Raw genomic sequence first — 19,433 nt, 5'->3', positions numbered from 1 at the left:
CTACAAAAACAACCAAAAAACAAGTAACAAAATGGTAATAAATATATACGTATCAGAAATTACTTTGAATGTAAATGGACTAAACACTCCAATCAAAAGACATGGTGACAGAATGGATAAAAATGCAAGACCTGGCGCCCAGGTAAACGTCAGTGTTGGGTGCAAACAGCGACGATGAGGCTTGCTGGTAATGTTTAGTCTTGGTTCCCTCCTTGTGAACCATGGAGAGTGACTTTTATCTGCATTACTATGTGGGTCATAAAGGCAAATTTGGCCATAAGTTCCTGGAGTTCGAGTTCTGACCCGACAGGAAATTGAGATATACTAACAACAGCAATTACAAAAATGATGTCATGATCAGAAAAGAGGCTTATGTACATAAAAGTGTAATGGAGGAACTGAAGAGAATAATTGATGACAGTGAAATTACCAAAGAGGATGATGCCTTGTGGCCTCCCTCTGACCGAGTGGGATGGCAGGAGATTGAAATTGTCAATTGGAGATGAGCACATTTCTTTCACAACATCAAAAATTGGTTCTCTTATTGATGTCAATCAATCCAAGGATCCAGAAGGCTTATGAGTATTTTATTATCTTGTCCAGGACCTGAAGTGTTTGGTCTTCAGTCTTATTGGATTACATTTCAAGATTAAGCCAATCTAGATTGAAAATTGGTGTGAACACAAGGGTTGGGAGTACCTGTTTTTAATTATCATTATCGGGAAATTTTTGTGTATATCAGGGCAATATTTTGAAGGGATGGAAAAGCATTTATCATGCAAGTGGAAGTGAAAAGAGAGCCAGGGTTGCAAGGCTTATATCAGAAAAAAAATAGACTTTAAAACAAAAACTGTAACAAGAGACAAAGAAGGACACTATATACTCATAAAGGGAATGATTCAAAAAGAAGATATAACAATTGTAAATATACATCCAACATGGGAGCACCCAAATACATGAAAAAGCTAATAACAAACATAAAGGAAGTAACTCATAGTAATACAATGGTAGGGTACATTAACACCCCACTTATATCAATGGACATATCATCTAAATAGAATCAACAAGGACACTGTGGCTTTGAATGATACACTGAATCAGATGGATCTAGCAGATACATTCAGAACATTCCATCCTAAAACAGCAGAATACAATTCTTTCCATGTGCATATGGAACATTCTCTGGAATAGATCACATATTAGGCCACAAAACAAGCCTCAATAAACTCAAAAATATCAAAGTCATACCATGCATCTTTTCTGATCATGACACTATAAAACTAGAAATCAACTACAAGAAAAAATCTAAAAAGAACACAAATACATGGAGGTTAAATAACATGCCACTAAACAATGAATGGGTCAACCAAGAAATCAAAGAAGAAATCAAAAAGATACATGGAGAGAAATGAAAATGAAAACACAATGGTCCCAAATCTTTGGGATGCAGCAAAAGCTGTTCTAAGAGGGAAGTTTATAGCAACACAGGCCTACCTCAAGAAGCAAAAATCTCAAACGACCCAACCTTATACCTAAAGGAGCTAGAAAAAGAACAAAGAAAACCCCAAACCAGTAGAAGGAAGGAAGGAAATAAGATCAGATAAACAATATAGAAATTAAAAATAATAGAGCAGATCAATAAAAAGATCAATGAAATTGATAAGAACTCCTAGCTAGACTCATAAAAAAAGAGAAATCAGAAATAAAAGAGGAGAAACAACAACAGACACCACAAAAATTCAAAGAATTTTAAGAGAATATTTTGAAAACTTACATGTCAACAGATTGGGAAACCTAAAAGAAATGGATAAATTCCTAAGAACATATAAGCTACCAAAACTGAATCAGGAAGAAATAGAAAATTGGAACACTTTGATTACCAGCAATGAAATTGAATCAGTAATCAAAAAATTCCCAATAAACAGAAGCCCAGGACAAGATAGCTGTGGTGAATTCTATCAAACATTCAAAGAAGAGTTAATACCCATTCTTCTCAAGCTATTCCAAAAAATAGAAGAGGAAGGAAAGCTTCTAAATTCATTCTATGAGGCCAGCATTGTCCTTATTCCAAAACCAAATGAAGACGCTACCAAAAAGAACTACAGGCCAATATCGCTGATGAACACAGATGCAAAAATCCTCAACAAAATATTATCAAACCAAATCCAACAATACATTTAAAAAATCACTCACCATGGTCAAGTGGGATTTGTTCATGGGATGCAAGTGTGGTTCAATATTCACAAATCAATCAACATGATATGTCACATCAACAAGAGAAAGTATAAGAACCATATGATAATTTTAATAGATGCAGAAAAAAACATTTGACAAACTACAACATCCATCCATGATAAAAACCCTCAACAAACTAGGTTTAGAGGGAACATACCTCAACATAATAAAGGCCATAACTGAAAAAAACCAGAACATCATCCTCACTGGTGAAAAACTGAGAGCTTTCCTTCTAAGATCAGGAACAAGACAAATACGTCCACTCTCACCACTCTTAATTCAACATTGTTTGGCTAGGACAACAACCAGAGAAGAAAAAAGGAATAAAAAGCATCCAAACTGGTAAAAAGTAAAACTTTCACTATTTGCAGATGATCTGATTCTCTATATAGAAAACCCAAAAGACTCCACCAAAAAACTCCTAGAACTGATAAATGAATTCAGTAAGATTGCAGAATACAAAAATCAAAATAATCTGTTGCATCTCTATACACCAATAATGAACCAGCAGAAAAAGAAATTAAGAAAGCAATCCCATTTATAATGCACAAAAATAATAAAATATCTAGGAATAAACTGAACCAAGGAGATGAAAGACCTATAATCTGAGATCTACAAAACACTGATTAAAGAAATTGAAAATGACACAACCAAATGGAAAGGTATTCCATGCTCATGGATTGGCATAACCAGTATAGTTAAAATATCCAAACTACCCAAAGAAATTTAGAAATTTAATGCAATCCCTATCAAAATAGCAACAGCATTTTTCACAGAACCAGAACAGACAATCCTAAACTTTGTATGGAACCACAAAAGACCCTGAATAGGCAAAGCAATCTTTAAATAGATAAACAAACTGGAGGTATCACAATCTCAGATTTCAAGATATACTACAAAGCTATAGGAATCAAAGCAGTATGGTAGTGGCACAAAAAGACACACAGATCAATGGAACAGAATAGAAAAATCCAGAAATAAACTCACAATTATATGGTCAATTAATCTTTGACAAGGAAGCAAGAATATGCAATGGGAAAATGTGTATTTAACAAATGGTGTTGGGAAAACTGGATAGCAATATGCAAAAGAATGAAACGACCACTTTCTTATATTACACACAAAAACTCAAAATAGATTAAGGACATAAGTGTGAGACCTGAAATCATAACAATTCTAGAAGAAAGCCCAGGCAATAATTTCTCTGACATTGGCCCTAGTAACATTTTTCTAGTTATGTCTCCGGAGGCAAGGGAAATAAAAGCAAAAATAAACTACTAGGACTACATAAAAATTAAAAGCTTCTGCATAGCAAAGGAAACAACAAAACCAAAAGCCAACCTACTGAATGGGAGAAGATATTTGTAAATGACATAACTGATAAAGGGTTAGTATCCAAAATATATGAAGAACTCATATACTTCAACATGAAAAAAATCCAAATAATCCAATTAAAAAATGGGCAGAAGACCTGAACAGTTTTTCCAAAGAAGACATACTGACAGATGAAAAGATGCTCAACATCATTCATCATCAGGGAAATGCAAACCAAAACCACAATGAAATGCCATCTCACACCTGTCAGAATGGCTAAAATAAAAAACACAAGAAACAAGTATTTGTCATGATGTGGAGAAAAAGGACCCTCATGCACTATTGGTGGGAATACAAACTGCTGCAGCCACTGTGGAAAGCAACATGGAGATTCCTCAAAAAGGTAAAAATAGAACTACCATATGATCCAGTAATTCCACTATTGGGTATTTACCCTCCAAATTGAAAACGCTAACTCAAAAAAAGATATATGCACCACTGTGTTTATTGCAGCATTATTTACAATAGTCAAGATATGGAAGCAGCCCAAGTGTCCACCAGTAGATGAATGGGTAAAGAAGTGGTATATAACAATAACAGAAAAGAAGTGGTGTATACACACATGCATGTGTGTGCATGAATGCACACACACATAACACAATGGAATATTAGCCATAACAAAGAATGAAATCTTGCCATTTGCAACAGCATGGATGGGTAGAGGGAGTATAATGCTAAGTGAAATAAGTCAGAGAAGGACAAATACCTTATGATTTTCCTCAAGTGGAATTTTAAGAAACAAAACAAATGAACAACAACAAAAAAGACAAAGCAAAAAATACTTTTAACTATAGAGAACAAACTGGTGGTTACCAGAGGGGAGGTGGGTGGGCGGATGGGTGAAATGGTGAAGGGGATTAAGAGTACACTTATCATGATGTAATGTATAGGATTGTTGAATCGCTATATTGTACATCTGAAACTAATATAATTATGTTAATTTTTTAAAATACTGGAGATGGGGAGGTAGGTGACAGTGTAAACAAGTTTGGTCACAAACTAGTAATTTTTAAAGCTGGGTATTGGGTACATAAAGGTTCATTATAAGATTCTTTTGATTTTTCTGTTTAGAATTCTCAGTAATAAAATTTTTTTAACTAACTAAGATCATTAAAAAAAAGAAAATGAGTTTCTGGGAGCAAGATGGTGGAGGAGTAGAAGACCTCGATTTCGTCTGGTCTCAGGAATTCAGCTGAATAAGGATCAAACCATTCTGAACACCTACGAACTCAACAGGAGATCAAAGAAGAGAGTAGCAACAACTCTCTGAACAGAGAAGCGACCACTTACTAGAAGGTAGGACGTGCAGAGAAGTGAATCCGAGGCAATATTCGGGAGGATAGACGGTGGGGGAGGGGGCCTCCGTCGGCCGCTTCTGGCAAATGATAGAGCCGCGGAGCACAAAATTGGAACTTTTAGAAGTCGGTTCCTCTAAGGGACGTCACTCCAGTGGCTAAGCGGGAGGTGGAAACCTCGCGGGACAATGTGGACTCAGGACCCTTGGGGTCACAGAAAGACTGGGGGTGCCTGAGTGCAGCAGAGCTCCCAGGTATCGGAGCTGGGAAGCCGGCTGCAGAGACGGAGCTGAGGCACAGGCTCACAGCTCAGGGTGGCTGCTCCTCCAGCAGGGACCCAACAAGTGGCAGATCTGGGGAGACTCCCCTCCCTCCCCCAGGAGGAGCGGCACGGGAGTGCACCATGGGGATCTGCTGGGTTTGGAGACTCCACACGGGGTTGGGTGCCAGAGATAGAAACGCTCGGTCACAGGCCGGGTGAGCACGGAGTGCAGCCGGAGACCAGGGAGATGGGAGTGATTGACTGCTTTTCTCTGGGGGCGCACTGAGGAGCGGGGCCCGGGTTCTCAGCTCCTCGGGGCAGAGAGTGGGAGGCCACCATTTTCACCCTGGTCCTCCAAAGCTGTACCGAGAGCTTGCAGGGAACAAAAGCTTCCAAGAGCAAACCCGAGCAGATTACTTAGCCTGGACAGACAAGGGCGGGGCAATTCCGCCTCCAGCAAAGACATTTGGGAACCATGGCAACAGGCCCCTCCCCCAGAAGATCAGCATGAACAACCAGCAAGCCAAGACCAAGTTTACCGATCAAGGAAAACGGGAGAACTCCAGCGCTACAGGAATACTGCACATAGAATTCATGGCTTTTTTACCATGATTTATTAGTTTTTCAAAGTTAATTTTTTTAACTGTTTTTTGTTTTTGTTTTTTTTTTTGAATTTTTCTTTTTCCCTTTTTCAACCATCTAATCAATCCCTTTTTTAAAATTAAAATTAAAAAAATTGTTTATTTTTCATTTTTAGAGTCATATTTTATCCCTTCATAGTATAGTTACCCTTATTTTTGGCATATATATATAAGTTGTTCTCTCTTTAAAATTTTGATATACAGTTTCTTCTAACAGATCAAAATATACCCTAAATCACTAGTGTATGGCTTTGTTCTAGTCTCCTTCCTGATCACAGTCTCTCCCATTTTTTTTCTTTTTTCTTTTTTTTAAATCTTCTTCTTTCTTCTTTCAAACAACATCTTATCCATTCCGTTTATAAAACCTTTTATAAGTTTCATCTTTACAGTCATCTTCCATCCCTTCATTGTATCAACCCTTATTTTGTACATATATCAGTCTTTCTTCCTTTAAAATTGTAGGAGGCACTTTCTTCTAACAGACCAAAATACACCCAAAATCTAGTGTGTGGCACTGATCTATGCACTAGCCTGATCATATTTGATCATATTCTGTTTTTTTTTTGTTTTGTTCTGTTTTTTTGTTTTTATCTTTTTCTTTTTTTTTCTTTCTTTTTTCTTTCTTTCCCTTTCTTTTCCCCTGGTTTCAGGTCTTTTCTGACTTGTATAGAGTATATTTGCTGGGGACATTGTTAACCTGTTAGCATTTTGTTCTCTCATTTATCTGTTCTTCTCTGGACAAAATGACAAGACGAAAAAAATCACCTCAGCAAAAAGAACAAGAGGTAGTACCGTCAGCCAGGGACCTACTCAATACGGACATTAGTACGAAGTCGGACCTAGAGTTCAGAATCATGACTTTAAAGATACTAGCTGGGCTTGAAAAAAGCGTGGAAGTTATTAGAGAAATCCTTTCTGGAGAAATAAAAGAACTAAAATCTAACCAAGTCGAAATCAAAAAGGCTATTAATGAGGTGCAATCAAAAATGGGGGCACTAACTGCTAGGATAAATGAGGCAGAAGAGAGAATCAGCGATATAGAAGACCAAATGATGGAAAATAAAGAGGCTGAGAAAAAGAGAGAGAAACAACTACAGGATCACGAGGGCAGAATTCAAGAGATAAGCGATACAATAAGACGAAACAACAGAATAATTGGGATCCCAGAAGAAGAAGAAAGAGAGAGAGGGGCAGAAGGTATACTGGAGCAAATTATAGCAGAGAACTTCCCTAATGTGGGGAAGGAAACAGGCATCAAAATCCAGGAGGCACAGAGAACCCCTCTCAAAATCAATAAAAATAGGTCAACACCCCGACATCTAATAGTAAAACTTATGAGTCTCAGAGACAAAGAGAAAATCCTGAAAGCAGCTCGGGAGAAGAGATATGTAACCTACAATGGTAGAAACATTAGATTGGCAACAGACCTCTCCACAGAGACCTGGCAGGCCAGAAAGGACTGGCATGATATCTTCAGAGCACTAAAGGAGAAAAATATGCAGCCAAGAATACTATGCCCAGCAAGGCTGTCATTGAAAATAGAAGGAGAGATAAAAAGCTTCCAGAACAAACAAAAACTAAAGGAATTTGCAAACACAAAACCAGCCCTACAAGAAATATTGAAAGGGGTCCTCTAAGCAAAGAGAGAGCCTAAAAGCAGCATAGATCAGAAAGGAACACAGACAATATACAGTCACAGTCACCTTACAGGCAATACAATGGCACTAAATTCCTATCTTTCAATAGTTACCCTGAATGTAAATGGGCTTAATGCCCCAATCAAAGGACACAGGCTATCAGATTGGACTAAAAAACAAGACGCATCGATATGCTGTCTGCAAGAGACTCATTTTAGACCCAAAGACACCCCCAGGTTGAAAGTGAGGGGGTGGAAAACCATTTACCATGCTAATGGACACCAAAAGAAAGCTGGGGTGGCAATCCTTATATCAGACAAATTAGATTTTAAAACAAAGACTGTAATAAGAGGTGAAGAAGGACACTGTATCTTACTTAAAGTGTCTATCCAACAAGAAGATTTAACATTGTAAAAATCTATGCCCCTAACATGGGAGCAGCCAATTATATAAGGCAATTAATAACAAAAGCAAAGAAACACATTGACAACAATACATTAATAGTGGGGGACTTTAACACCCCCCTGACTGAAATGGACAGATCATCTAAGCAAAAGATCACCAAGGAAATAAAGACTTTAAATGAAACACTGGACCAAATGGACTTCACAGACATATTCAGAACATTCCATCCCAAAGCAACGGAATACACATTCTTCTCTAGTGCCCATGGGATATTCTCCAGAATTGATCACATTCTAGGTCACAAATCAGGTCTCAACTGATACCAAAAGATTGGGATTATTCCCTGCATATTTTCAGACCATAGTGCTTTGAAACTAGAACTCAATCACAAGAGGAAAGTCGGAAAGAACTCAAACACATGGAGGCTAAAGAGCATTCTACTAAAGAATGAATGGGTCAACCAGGAAATTAAAGAAGATTTAAAAAAAATTCATGGAAACCAATGAAAATGAAAACACAACTGTTCAAAATCTTTGGGATACAGCAAAGGCAGTCCTGAGAGGAAAGTATATAGCAATACAAGCCTCTCTCAAGAAACAAGAAAGGTCTCAAATACACAACCTAAGTCTACACCTAAAGGAGCTGGAGAAAGAACAGCAAATAAAGCCTAAACCCAGCAGGAGAAGATAAATCATAAAGATCAGAGCAGAAATCAATGAACTAGAAACCAAAAGAACAGTAGAACAGATCAATGAAACTAGGAGCTGGTTCTTTGAAAGAATTCACAAGATTGATAAACCCCTGGCCAGACTTATCAAAAAGAAGAGAGAAATGACCCAAATCAACAAAATCATGAATGAAAGAGGAGAGATCACAACCAACACCAAAGAAATACAAACAATTATAAGAACATATTATGAGCAACTCTATGCCAGCAAATTAGATAACCTGGAAGAAATGGGTGCATTCCTAGAGATGTATCAACTACCAAAACTGAACCAGGAAGAAATAGAAAACCTGAACAGACCTATAACCACTAAGGAAATTGAAGCAGTCATCAAAAATCTCCCAACAAACAAAAGCCCAGGGCCAGATGGCTTCCCAGGGGAATTCTATCAGACATTTCAAGAAGAATTAATACCTATTCTCCTGAAACTGTTCCAAAAAATAGAAATGGAAGGAAAACTTCCAAACTCATTTTATGAGGCCACCATTACCTTGATCCCAAAACCAGACAAAGACCCCATCAAAAAGGAGAATTACAGACCAATATCCTTGATGAACATGGATGCAAAAATTCTCACCTGGAAGCCAATAGGATCCAACAGTACATTAAAAGGATTATTCACCACGACCAAGTGGGATTTATCCCTGGGCTGCAAGGTTGGTTCAACATCCGCAAATCAATCAACGTGATACAATATATTAACAAAAGAAAGAATAAGAGTCATATGATCCTCTCAATAGATGCAGAAAAAGTATTTGACAAAGTACAGCATCCTTTCTTGATCAAAACTCTTCAGAGTATAGGGATAGAGGGTACATACATCAAGATCATAAAAGCCATCTATGAAAAACCTACAGCAAATATCATTCTCAATGGGGAAAAGGTGAGAGCTTTTCCTCCAGGTCAGGAACGCGGCAGGGATGTCCACTCTCACCACTGCTATTCAACATAGTATTAGAAGTCCTAGCCACAGCAATCAGACAACAAGAAGAAATCAAAGGCAACCAAATCAGCAAAGAAGAAGTCAAACTCTCACTCTTTGCAGATGATATGATACTGTATGTGGAAAACCCAAAAGACTCCATCCCAAAACTGCTAGAACTCATTCAGGAATTCAGTAAAGTAGCAGGATATAAAATCAATGCACAGAAATCAGTGGCATTCCTACACACCAACAACAAGACAGAAGAGAGACAAATCAAGGAGTCGATCCCATTCACAATTGCACCCAAAACCATTAGATACCTAGGAATAAATTTAACCAAAGAGGCAAAGGATCTGTACTCAGAAAACTATAAAACACTCATGAAAGAAATGAAGAAGACACAAAGAAATGGAAAAACGTTCCATGCTCATGGATTGGAAGAACAAACATTGTGAAGATGTCAATGCTACCTAGAGCAATCTACACATTCAATGCAATCCCCATTAAATGCCATCCACTTTTTTCAAAGAAATGGAACAAAAAATCCTAAAATTTGTATGGAACCAGAAGAGACCCCGAATAGCCAGAGGAATATTGAAAAAGAAAAGCAAAGCTGGCGGCATCACAATTCCGGACTTCCAGCTCTATTATAAAGCTGTCATCATCAAGACAGTATGGTACTGGCACAAAAACAGACACATAGATCAATGGAACAGAATTGAGAGCCCAGAAATGGACTCTCAACTCGATGGTCAACTCATCTTTGACAAAGCAGGAAAGAATGTCCAATGGAAAAAAGACAGTCTCTTCAACAAATGGTGTTGGGAAAATTGGACAGCCACATGCAGAAGAATGAAACTGGACCATTTCCTTACAGCACACACAAAAATAGACTCCAAATGGTTGAAAGACCTAAACGTGAGACAGGAGTCCATCAACATCCTAAAGGAGAACACAGGTAGCAACCTCTTCGACCTCAGCTGCAGCAACTTCTTCCTAGAAACATCGCCAAAGGCAAGGGAAACAAGGGCAAAAATGAACTCTTGGGGTTTCATCAAGATAAAAAGCTTTTGCACAGCAAAAGAAACAGTCCACAAAACCAAAAGACAACCGACAGAATGGGAGAAAATATTTGCAAATGACATATCAGATAAAGGGCTAGTATCCAATATCTATAAAGAACTTATCAAACTCAACACCCAAAGAACAAATAATCCAATCAAGAAATGGGCAGAAGACATGAACAGACATTTTTCCAAAGAAGACATCCAAATGGCCAACAGACACATGAAAAAGTGCTCAACATCACTCGGCATCAGGGAAATCCAAATCAAAAGCTCAATGAGATACCACCTCACATCAGTCAGAATGGCTAGAATTAACAAGTCAGGAAACGACAGATGTTGGCGGGGATGTGGAGAAAGGGGAACCCTTCTACACTGTTGGTGGGAATGGAAGCTGGTGCAGCCACTCTGGAAAACAGTATGGAGGTTCCTCAAACAGTTGAAAATAGAGCTAACATAATATCCCGCCATTGCACTAATGGGTATTTACCACAAAGATACAAATGTAGGGATCCGAAGGGCTACGTGCACCCCAATGTTTATAGCAGCAATGTCCACAATAGCCAAACTGTGGAAAGAGCCAAGATGTCCATCAACAGATGAATGGATAAAGAAGAAGTGGTATATATACACAATGGAATATTATGCAGCCATCAAAAGGAATGAGATCTTGCCATTTGCAACGACATGGATGGAACTGGAGGGTGTTATGCTGAGTGAAATAAGTCAATCAGAGAAAGACATGTATCATACGACCTCGCTGATATGAGGAATTTTTAACCTCAGGAAATAAACTGAGGGTTGCTGGAGTGGGGGGGGGTGGGAAGGAGGGGGTGGCTGGGTGACAGACATTGAGTAGGGTATGTGCTATGGTGAGCGCTGTGAATTGTGCAAGACTGTTGAATCACAGATCAGTACTTCTGAAACAAATAATGTGATATATGTTAAGAAAAAAAAAAGAAGATAGCAGGAGGGGAAAATGAAGGGGAGTAAGTCGGAGGGGGAGACGAACCATGAGAGACGATGGACTCTGAAAAACAAACTGTGATTTCTAGAGGGGAGGGGGTTGGGGGGATGGGTTAGCCTGGTGATGGGTATTAAAGAGGGCACGTTCTGCGTGGAGCACTGGGTGTTATGCACAAACAATTAATCATGGAACACTACATCAAACACTGATGTATGGTGATTAACATAACAATAAAAAATTAAAAAAAAGGAAATGATTCAGGGAAGGGAGAAGGTATTATAAAAGGAACTAATACTTTTTGAGCACCTACATGTCAAGTTTTATGCTGGCATTTTATATATTAACTAATTTAGTTTTTATAGCAAGCATTGGAACAATTCGAGTGTTTAAAAAGTTGGAAGAAGTAGAGAAGAGACAAATTAAGCATAATCTGACCTCTCAAAGACATCTAAGTTTCCTTCAAAACATCTTTCCAAGCACTTTTAAAAACTGAATTGAGATCATACGATACATATAAACTTGCATTCTGCTATTTTTCTATTATCATTATAGTGTAAGCACTCCTCCATGCCATTGGAAATCTTTAGCATCTATTTAGCATATATTTAAAAGGTCAGGTTGAGTACTATAATTAGCAGATTACTATGTATTTTGATGTTTGGGTGGGTGGTTTTAAACATCTTTTTTATAAATACCCTGAGATACACATTTTTATGCATGAAATTTTTTTATGTTTCCTTTTTCACCAGAGCCCATTGCTTGAGCTGGGATTTGCTGGGTTAAGTAAATGGTGTGGGTATTTTGGATACATACTGCCAAATTATACTTTCAGAGAGATCATACCAATTTAGACCCATACTAGCCATGTGAACATTCTGGCCAACTCTTTGCCCCTTGGTCAACTAATTTTAGTTTTCTAGGGATCTCATTAGGGAGCTTAATAAATCTGGCAGGATGAGGATTTTTATTACGAAATCATAGGTTAAGAAACTAAGGTTCAGAGAAGTAAGAGGATATGCTACAAGTCCCATGGGTGCCATGCTATAGAAGTTGTACCAGTGTCCTTTTCGAGATCCCCCTCTTCTTCCTTCCCTTGCTAACTCCTAGGAGACAGTCTAATGAACAAAAGGAAATGAAAAGTAGAGGTCTGGAATATCTAGTGACCATAATCTAGAGCTGTTTCAGCTTCTCCTCAATCTAATACCTACCTACCAAGCTGTGACATGCAAACTAGCCAAGTTTGGGGAGAAACTGACTCATCTACCATGTTTATGTAAGATTTCAACCTATTTCTTTCAAATATTGATGAGTAAAACATCTAAAAATTCACAAATCTATAGATTTTTAACAAGAGAATGATTTAAAGAACATAAGTTGATCCTTGTACCAAACAAGTAGAGAAGTCATATTTTTCTAAACTGCACAAAGAACATTTATGAAAATTGACCACACACTAGGCATAAATCATGTCTTAGAACATGTCAAGGCACTGATATCAACTACTCTCTCAGTGTACTAATATCTTATTAGTACTTTTATATCTTATTACTTTAGTACTTACTAATTATTTAGTACTTACTAATATCTTATTTCTTTTTTCAGAGCACCATGCAATTAAGATGAAAAAGACAATGGAATAGGGAGCATGGACACAGATTTCAGACATAGGGAAACCTGGTATGACAAAGATGGCATTGTACCTCCATGGGGAAAGGTGGGACTGTTCAATTTATCATGCAGGACATTTATCCATATGGTAGAAAATTTAATTGGATTGCTAGCTACTTCATTATAGTACCAAAACACAAAAATCAATTCTAGATAGGTCTAAGGTTTAAACGTAAAAGGCAAAAAGTTTAGCAATTTTAGAAGAAAATATGATCTTGGGATAAATATTTCTTTAAAAGATATAAAAAGGAACAATCAATTGATAAATTCAAATACATTAAACTTAAGAATTTCTATTCATTAGAAGACTAGGAAGAACATTGCAAAGTCAAGTTACAATGTAGGAGAAGGTGTCTGCAATATATGTAACTGACAAAGGAATGGTATCTAGAATACATTAAAAAATCTATAAATAAATAAGAAAAAGACCATCAATCCAATAGGAAAATAGGAAAAAGGTTATCAACAGGCCTTCTACAGAAGGAAAGATACGTATGGTGAATAAACATATTAAAAGGGGCTCAACACTGAGTATTTTATACCCACTAAATTGGTGAAAATTAAGAATTTCTTCTTTGCTAAATGTTGGTGAGAAGGTGGATCAACATTCCCCTTAGAAATGGCTGGGGAGGGTGTAAATTGGTACAACCACATTGAAAAACAAGTTGGCATTTTTCTTATAAATTTGCATTCCCTACATAATTTGCATTTCCCTTCCCTTACGTATCTCCTAGAAAAATTCTTGGACATATTCACAGAAGAGATGAGTAAGAATATTTATAGCAATAGTGTTTATAAGTGCAAAAATTTGGAACCCTAAGTGAATCAAAAAGGAGCAGAGGGGACCTTTATTTTTAGTCATCTAGTTGAGAAAGGATAGATAACAAATAGCTAGAGAGGGGGCATCGAGTTTAGGACAGTTTCTTGATATAGTTATTTCATTTTTGAGAACAGACTGTTCTGTCATACAGTGCTTGCTATCCTCCAGGTTGCCTTGTACATAAGAGGTTATTAAATAAGGGTGTGTTGCATTGAAATGAGTTTCAAGTCTCTAGATTCAAAGATATGAAACAGATTGAAAAGCCCCAGTAACTTCTGAATCACCTACTACTGTTAAGTGACTCAGACTACTAACTGTCTATGTTATATCACAAGCTGACTTTTCATTCAGTCTCTAAGGCTCTAAAAAGGTGGCCCTCTGACCATACTTAACAAAGCATTGGAAAATGGGTTGCATATCAGTAGGGATAACCAATGAGGTAAAATGACTTACCTTGACTCTTTTTCATTTATGTCCATATTATCATAGATAATAACTTCCTGAGACCTAAGTTCTGGGTTCAAGACAGGATCAAAATAGTCATTAGGTGTGATTTATACAATCCCTTGCTTTCCAAATTATTCACAAAACCCAATTATCCAGGTGCATCCCCACATCTGTTCATAGATCTGATCACAGAATATAAATAGGCTGGAAGGATCAAAGAACAAAAAGAATCTCAATTTGGGAAGAAATTTAAATGAGAGATTAAAAAAATAGTGGCATGCCCTAGTATCTCAAACACAGACATATATATTTATATCAATTTAATTTCATGCAGATTTTCAGAAAATATGAGTTGCTGAAAGGATCATTTTTAGAGTAGGTTCCCCTCATCGTGGAACTGGACGAAGATATTCCACTTCTAGACTAGTAAGAGGGCTTTTCCTAATTCCTGGGAAAAAGACAGTTTAAGTAGAATATTCATATTGATTTTTCTTCCATTATTTTTATTTCAAACCACAGGCAACTGTTCTTCTATAATAATATTGCATAAAATTGAATCTTAGTGCATAATCATAATTAGACATTTTCAGTTTAGGATATTCACATTCCTGGGGCTCAACATAGAATTCCATCATTTTTTTAAAGAGGTGAGGGTAGGGTAGAGGAAGAGAGAAAGAGAGAATCTTAAGCAGGTTCCACACCCAGTTGTGGAGCCCGACGCGGGGCTCTATCTCACAACCCTGAGATCATGACCTGAGCTGAAATCAAGAGTCAGACACTTAACTAGCTAAGCTACACAGGTGTCCCAGAATTCCATAATGCTTAAGTGATTTACCATTTGAGTGAGTTTGAGACCTTCTGGTATAATTATTCATAATTCATATTTGTTCATAAATTTGGGTGGGAGTACAATGCATGCCTATTCTAAGTTGGCTTTTTAGATTTTTATATGGACCAAGGGAGTTTTGGGAGACCTGTGATTTTACCAGGTTTTTTATAGAACCTTCATTTGTTTAGTGTAGCAAACTCATATTTCTGGAATATAATATACATTTGAATTGCCTATTCAGAGTGAACTCAAAGTACCATCATGGCTAGAGCTCAGAAAGAAAAACCAACAAACAACACAGCCCTCTTTTATTGACAGATTCAACTTACTGAACATGTATTGTGATCATACTATATATCAGGCAATATGCTAATTTCTGCACTATTGTTTTTATAGCAAAGCAAAGAATATTCCAATGACCTATCCTTGATGCAATTAGTATGTGTACTGCAATGTGATCCTGCCCAACTTATTATGTATTAATTAGGGTGATTTGGCTTTCAAATCCTTCAAGAGGCTGTGTGGTATAATGTAAAATGCACAAGCTTTGTAATCAGAGAGACTTGAGTACAAATCCCAGATCACTAAAGTATGGATGTGGGTCCTAGAGCCTCCCTAAAAAGATTATACCTATTTTTCTGGGATTTTAAGAGGGCTGGTATACAGTAGGTATTTAAGAAATATTACTCATCTTCACTAAAGTAAATAATACTGTTTTGTAAAATGTCTTCTTTGATTTTTATGTATCAATTTTTCATTAAATGTGGAATGAAGGAAGGCTTACTACTTCTCTGTCCATGCCCCTGAATATGCTAATGCTGAGTAGTTTTGTACCAGCAATTAGTGAATGTCACTTACCTAAATCAGGCATCGAAATTGAAAATGCACTGTAGATTGACAAAAGACACAAAAGGGTTATGAAAAAAAGCCAGGTTCAGAGAGATTCGTTGATCCATCTCAAATAACATATTGATGACTAGGTTTCTTGATGCAGGTGTTTCTAGGCAAAGATGTGAAACAAACCTTTCCTACAGCTTTGTTCTGATTAACCTTCTCCTCGCTTCCACACCACCATTTAAAAATGAGCTTATATATCTCCAGGGGCCACCCATTATCCACTCTCCCTTTCCTAACTAGACAACCTCAGGCTCTGCCTTTGTCCATCCACAAGATCCTGTTTCTGCCTTCTAACCTTCCAAGATGCTCACCAAATGCAGGCATGCCTTGTTTTATTGCCCTTGATTTTATTGCACTTCATACATACTGTGGTTTTTTATAAATGGAAGGTTTATGATAACCCTACATCAAGCAAATCTATCAGTGCTATTTTTCCAACAGCATTTTCTTAGTTTGTGTCTCTGTTATATTTTGGTAATTCTCACAATATTTCAAACTTTTTCACTATGATTATATTTGTTATGTTGATCTGTGGTCAGTGATTATGACTCACTAAAGCTCAGATGATGGTTAGCATTTTTTAGCAATAGAGTACCTTTTAATTAAGGTGTGTACATTTTTTTAGACATGGTTCACACAACAGACCACACTATAGTGTAAATATAACTTTTATATGAACTGGGAAACCAAAAAAATTAATTCAATTTATTGTAACATTTGCTTTGTTGTAGTGGTCTGGAACCCAACCCATGATATCTTTGAGGTGCACTTGGATATCCACTGTGAGATAAATATGGTGAGAGAGAACTACCCTCTGCAGACACAGGACCCTGCCTATGTATATGGTTAAGCCAAAAGGATATCTTGAGAGCAGAGCTCCAGGCCAGGGGGAAATGGAAGATAGCAGACTGCTAAGTGGGAGAGGACATTTGGCCCAAGTAGACTGTTTGGTTACACAGTTAAGGAGATGGAAGGAAGTATGATGTGGTAGAAAAAAAAATTCATGTATTTTAAACAATTTAAGTTCAGTCCGACAGGTATTAGGGGGACGCTGACCATGGGCCAGGCCCATGTGCTGGGCATACAAAATGATCAAAGTTTCTACCCCAAAGTAGCTTAGCATTTAATGAGGGAGACCAAAAGTAAATTAGTACAACACTGTATGATAAGACCATAATACAGGATTGTCCAAAGAAACAGCACTTTTGGGAAAAATCAGCTAACCTTTATGCAAGCCTTGGTTTCTTCCTTTCTAAAGAGCATACCAGCTCTATCTTGCAGGGTGAGTATTAGAGCTGGATGGGGTGTACCTAACCCTGGCAAAGGAGCTGAGGATGCTCACTGGTCTCTGCTGTCAGTAACTGTGTGACCAGACTGGGTGCTGTCAGAATAGAGGAGAAGCAGTACCGGGTCCCTGGAGTCAGAGAGAGCTGAATCTGACTCTTAGTTCTGCCACTTACCCACTTACCCTGTGCAAGTCACATAACTTCTCAAAGCCTTAATTTTTCATCTGGGAAATGGAGAAAAGAGTTCCTATCTCATGGGGTTCTTGTAAAGATTGGAGAGAGAACACATGTGAAGCACTTCACCCTCCCTGTCCCCAATGCCTAGTTAGCATGTATCCTTGGCCTCTCCACTCAAGGGCTCCTGGCTCAACAAAGCCTTTCTTAACACCAATTCCCTTCCTCTATTTTAAGTGGGCCAGGGTGGTGGTAGCTTCTATTTAAACCTAGAAATTGAGGCTACAAAAAATCTCGAATGAGGGGTGCCTGGGTGGCTCAGTCGTTAAGCATCTGCCTTCAGCTCAGATCATGATCCCAGGGTCCTGGGATCGAGCCCTGCATCAGGCTCCCTGCTCAGCGGGGAGTCTGCTTCTCTCTCTCCCACTCCCCCCTGCTTGTGTTCCCTCTCTCGCTGTGTCTCTCTGTCAAATAAATAAATAAAATCTTTAAAAAAATCTAGAATATTTCCTTCCTCTAGGTTATTCATTCAATAGCCATTTATTGAGTACCTATCATGTCCCAGGCATGGCTCTTTATGTTGGAGATACAGCAATGGACAGAACAGTCAATATCCCTGCCTGCATGGGTTCTAGTAGGGTGAAGCAGACAAAACAAGGAAATTTATGTTCTGTCATGTGAGGAGTTAAGGACAATTGAAAAAAGTAGAGCAAGATAAGGGGGCAGGAGAGCTGAAGGTGAAGGTTGGCTTGCCGTTTTTCAGAAGATGGTCAGGGAAGGGTTTACTGGTAAGGTGGCTTGAGTAGAATCCTGAAGGGAGTCAGGAAGTGAGCCACGCAGTTATCTGAGTAAGAGTATTCTAGGAAAGGGAAGAACAAATACAGAGACCTTCAGGCAGAGGTGTGCCTGGTCCTTTAAAGAAAAGCAAGGAAGTCAGTGCATCTGGAACAGAGGGAGTGAGAACAGGTTTAACATCTAATTCCCATGTAAAATTCATAGCATAGCTAAGGCTGGTGGCATTTAATTCCTGACTTATTTATACCTAAATCAAGCCATTGAATGACTACCCTAATAGGCAGTGTGTGTGTCTGAGACAAAGAGAGGGTAAAGAGCCTTACTCTGTTTTTGTTTTGTTTCATTTTGTTTTTGGAAGAGACACTCTTTTTAAATGTCACATTACCATGGCTGCAACTTCCCTCTGAAGGTAAAGTAATCAACTAGGAGTTGGTGTTCAAGAGAGGAGCCCTCAATCAAAAGGCTCAACAGAAGATAATAAAATTCTGTTCTGTCTTGTTATATCTACATGTTATTAAATGAAAAATTAAGGCAGAGAGGCAGATTTTGCCAAAATTTATGGGAAAAAATCTTAATAGACCTTCCTAAAGATGAAACATCTTTCTCTGCAGGTGGTAACTTCTCTTTTATAGAGGTGTGCAGGCACAGATATTTGGCTCGTTAGGAAGTTTGCAGAGAAGCTTGTGTACTGGGTTGGACTAGATAATATGGATTTCTCTTGTTACCCTGAGACTCTCTGACTCTAAGAAAAAAGGTTTCTCAGGAGATGTTGCAAGACATGCTCCGGATGTTAGGGAGATACACAGGAGAGACAGGTGATCCAGGTTTGGGTAGAGAGGTTCAGGGAAGATGTCCCAGAAGGGATACTATTTTGACCATATTTTAAAGGAAGACTAGAACTTTGATAATCAAAGGGGGTTGGAGGAGGGCAGATGCATTCAAGACCAAGGGAAGGTCCTGGTTAAAGTGAAGAGGCATGCAGTAC

At 37.9% G+C, this 19,433-nt stretch overlaps 1 protein-coding gene and 1 pseudogene across 2 annotated transcripts in view; one reads left to right on the top strand and one right to left on the bottom strand.

Annotated features, from left to right (window-relative positions):
* The window catches only part of FYB2 (FYN binding protein 2), a 139,471-nt gene that overhangs the window by 11,034 nt on the left and 109,004 nt on the right, over positions 1–19,433 (bottom strand). For both annotated transcript variants that reach the window (XM_073896677.1, XM_073896678.1), the window contains exons 14-15: positions 16,155–16,183; positions 14,474–14,534 (exon numbers count right to left, since the gene is read on the bottom strand). In XM_073896677.1, the coding sequence (XP_073752778.1) occupies positions 14,474–14,534; positions 16,155–16,183 (90 nt within the window). The remainder of the gene's footprint in view (positions 1–14,473; positions 14,535–16,154; positions 16,184–19,433) is intronic.
* On the top strand, positions 199–683 carry LOC112824037 (protein mago nashi homolog pseudogene; annotated as a pseudogene).

Source organism: Callorhinus ursinus, unplaced genomic scaffold (genome assembly GCF_003265705.2).
Source record: "Callorhinus ursinus isolate GAN/ISIS: 27379988/994484 unplaced genomic scaffold, GSC_fseal_2.0 scaffold9, whole genome shotgun sequence".
In the NCBI taxonomy this organism is placed as follows: Eukaryota; Metazoa; Chordata; class Mammalia; order Carnivora; family Otariidae; genus Callorhinus; species Callorhinus ursinus.
Note: the sequence above shows the minus strand (reverse complement) of the source record. Positions and strands in the feature narration are given on the sequence as shown.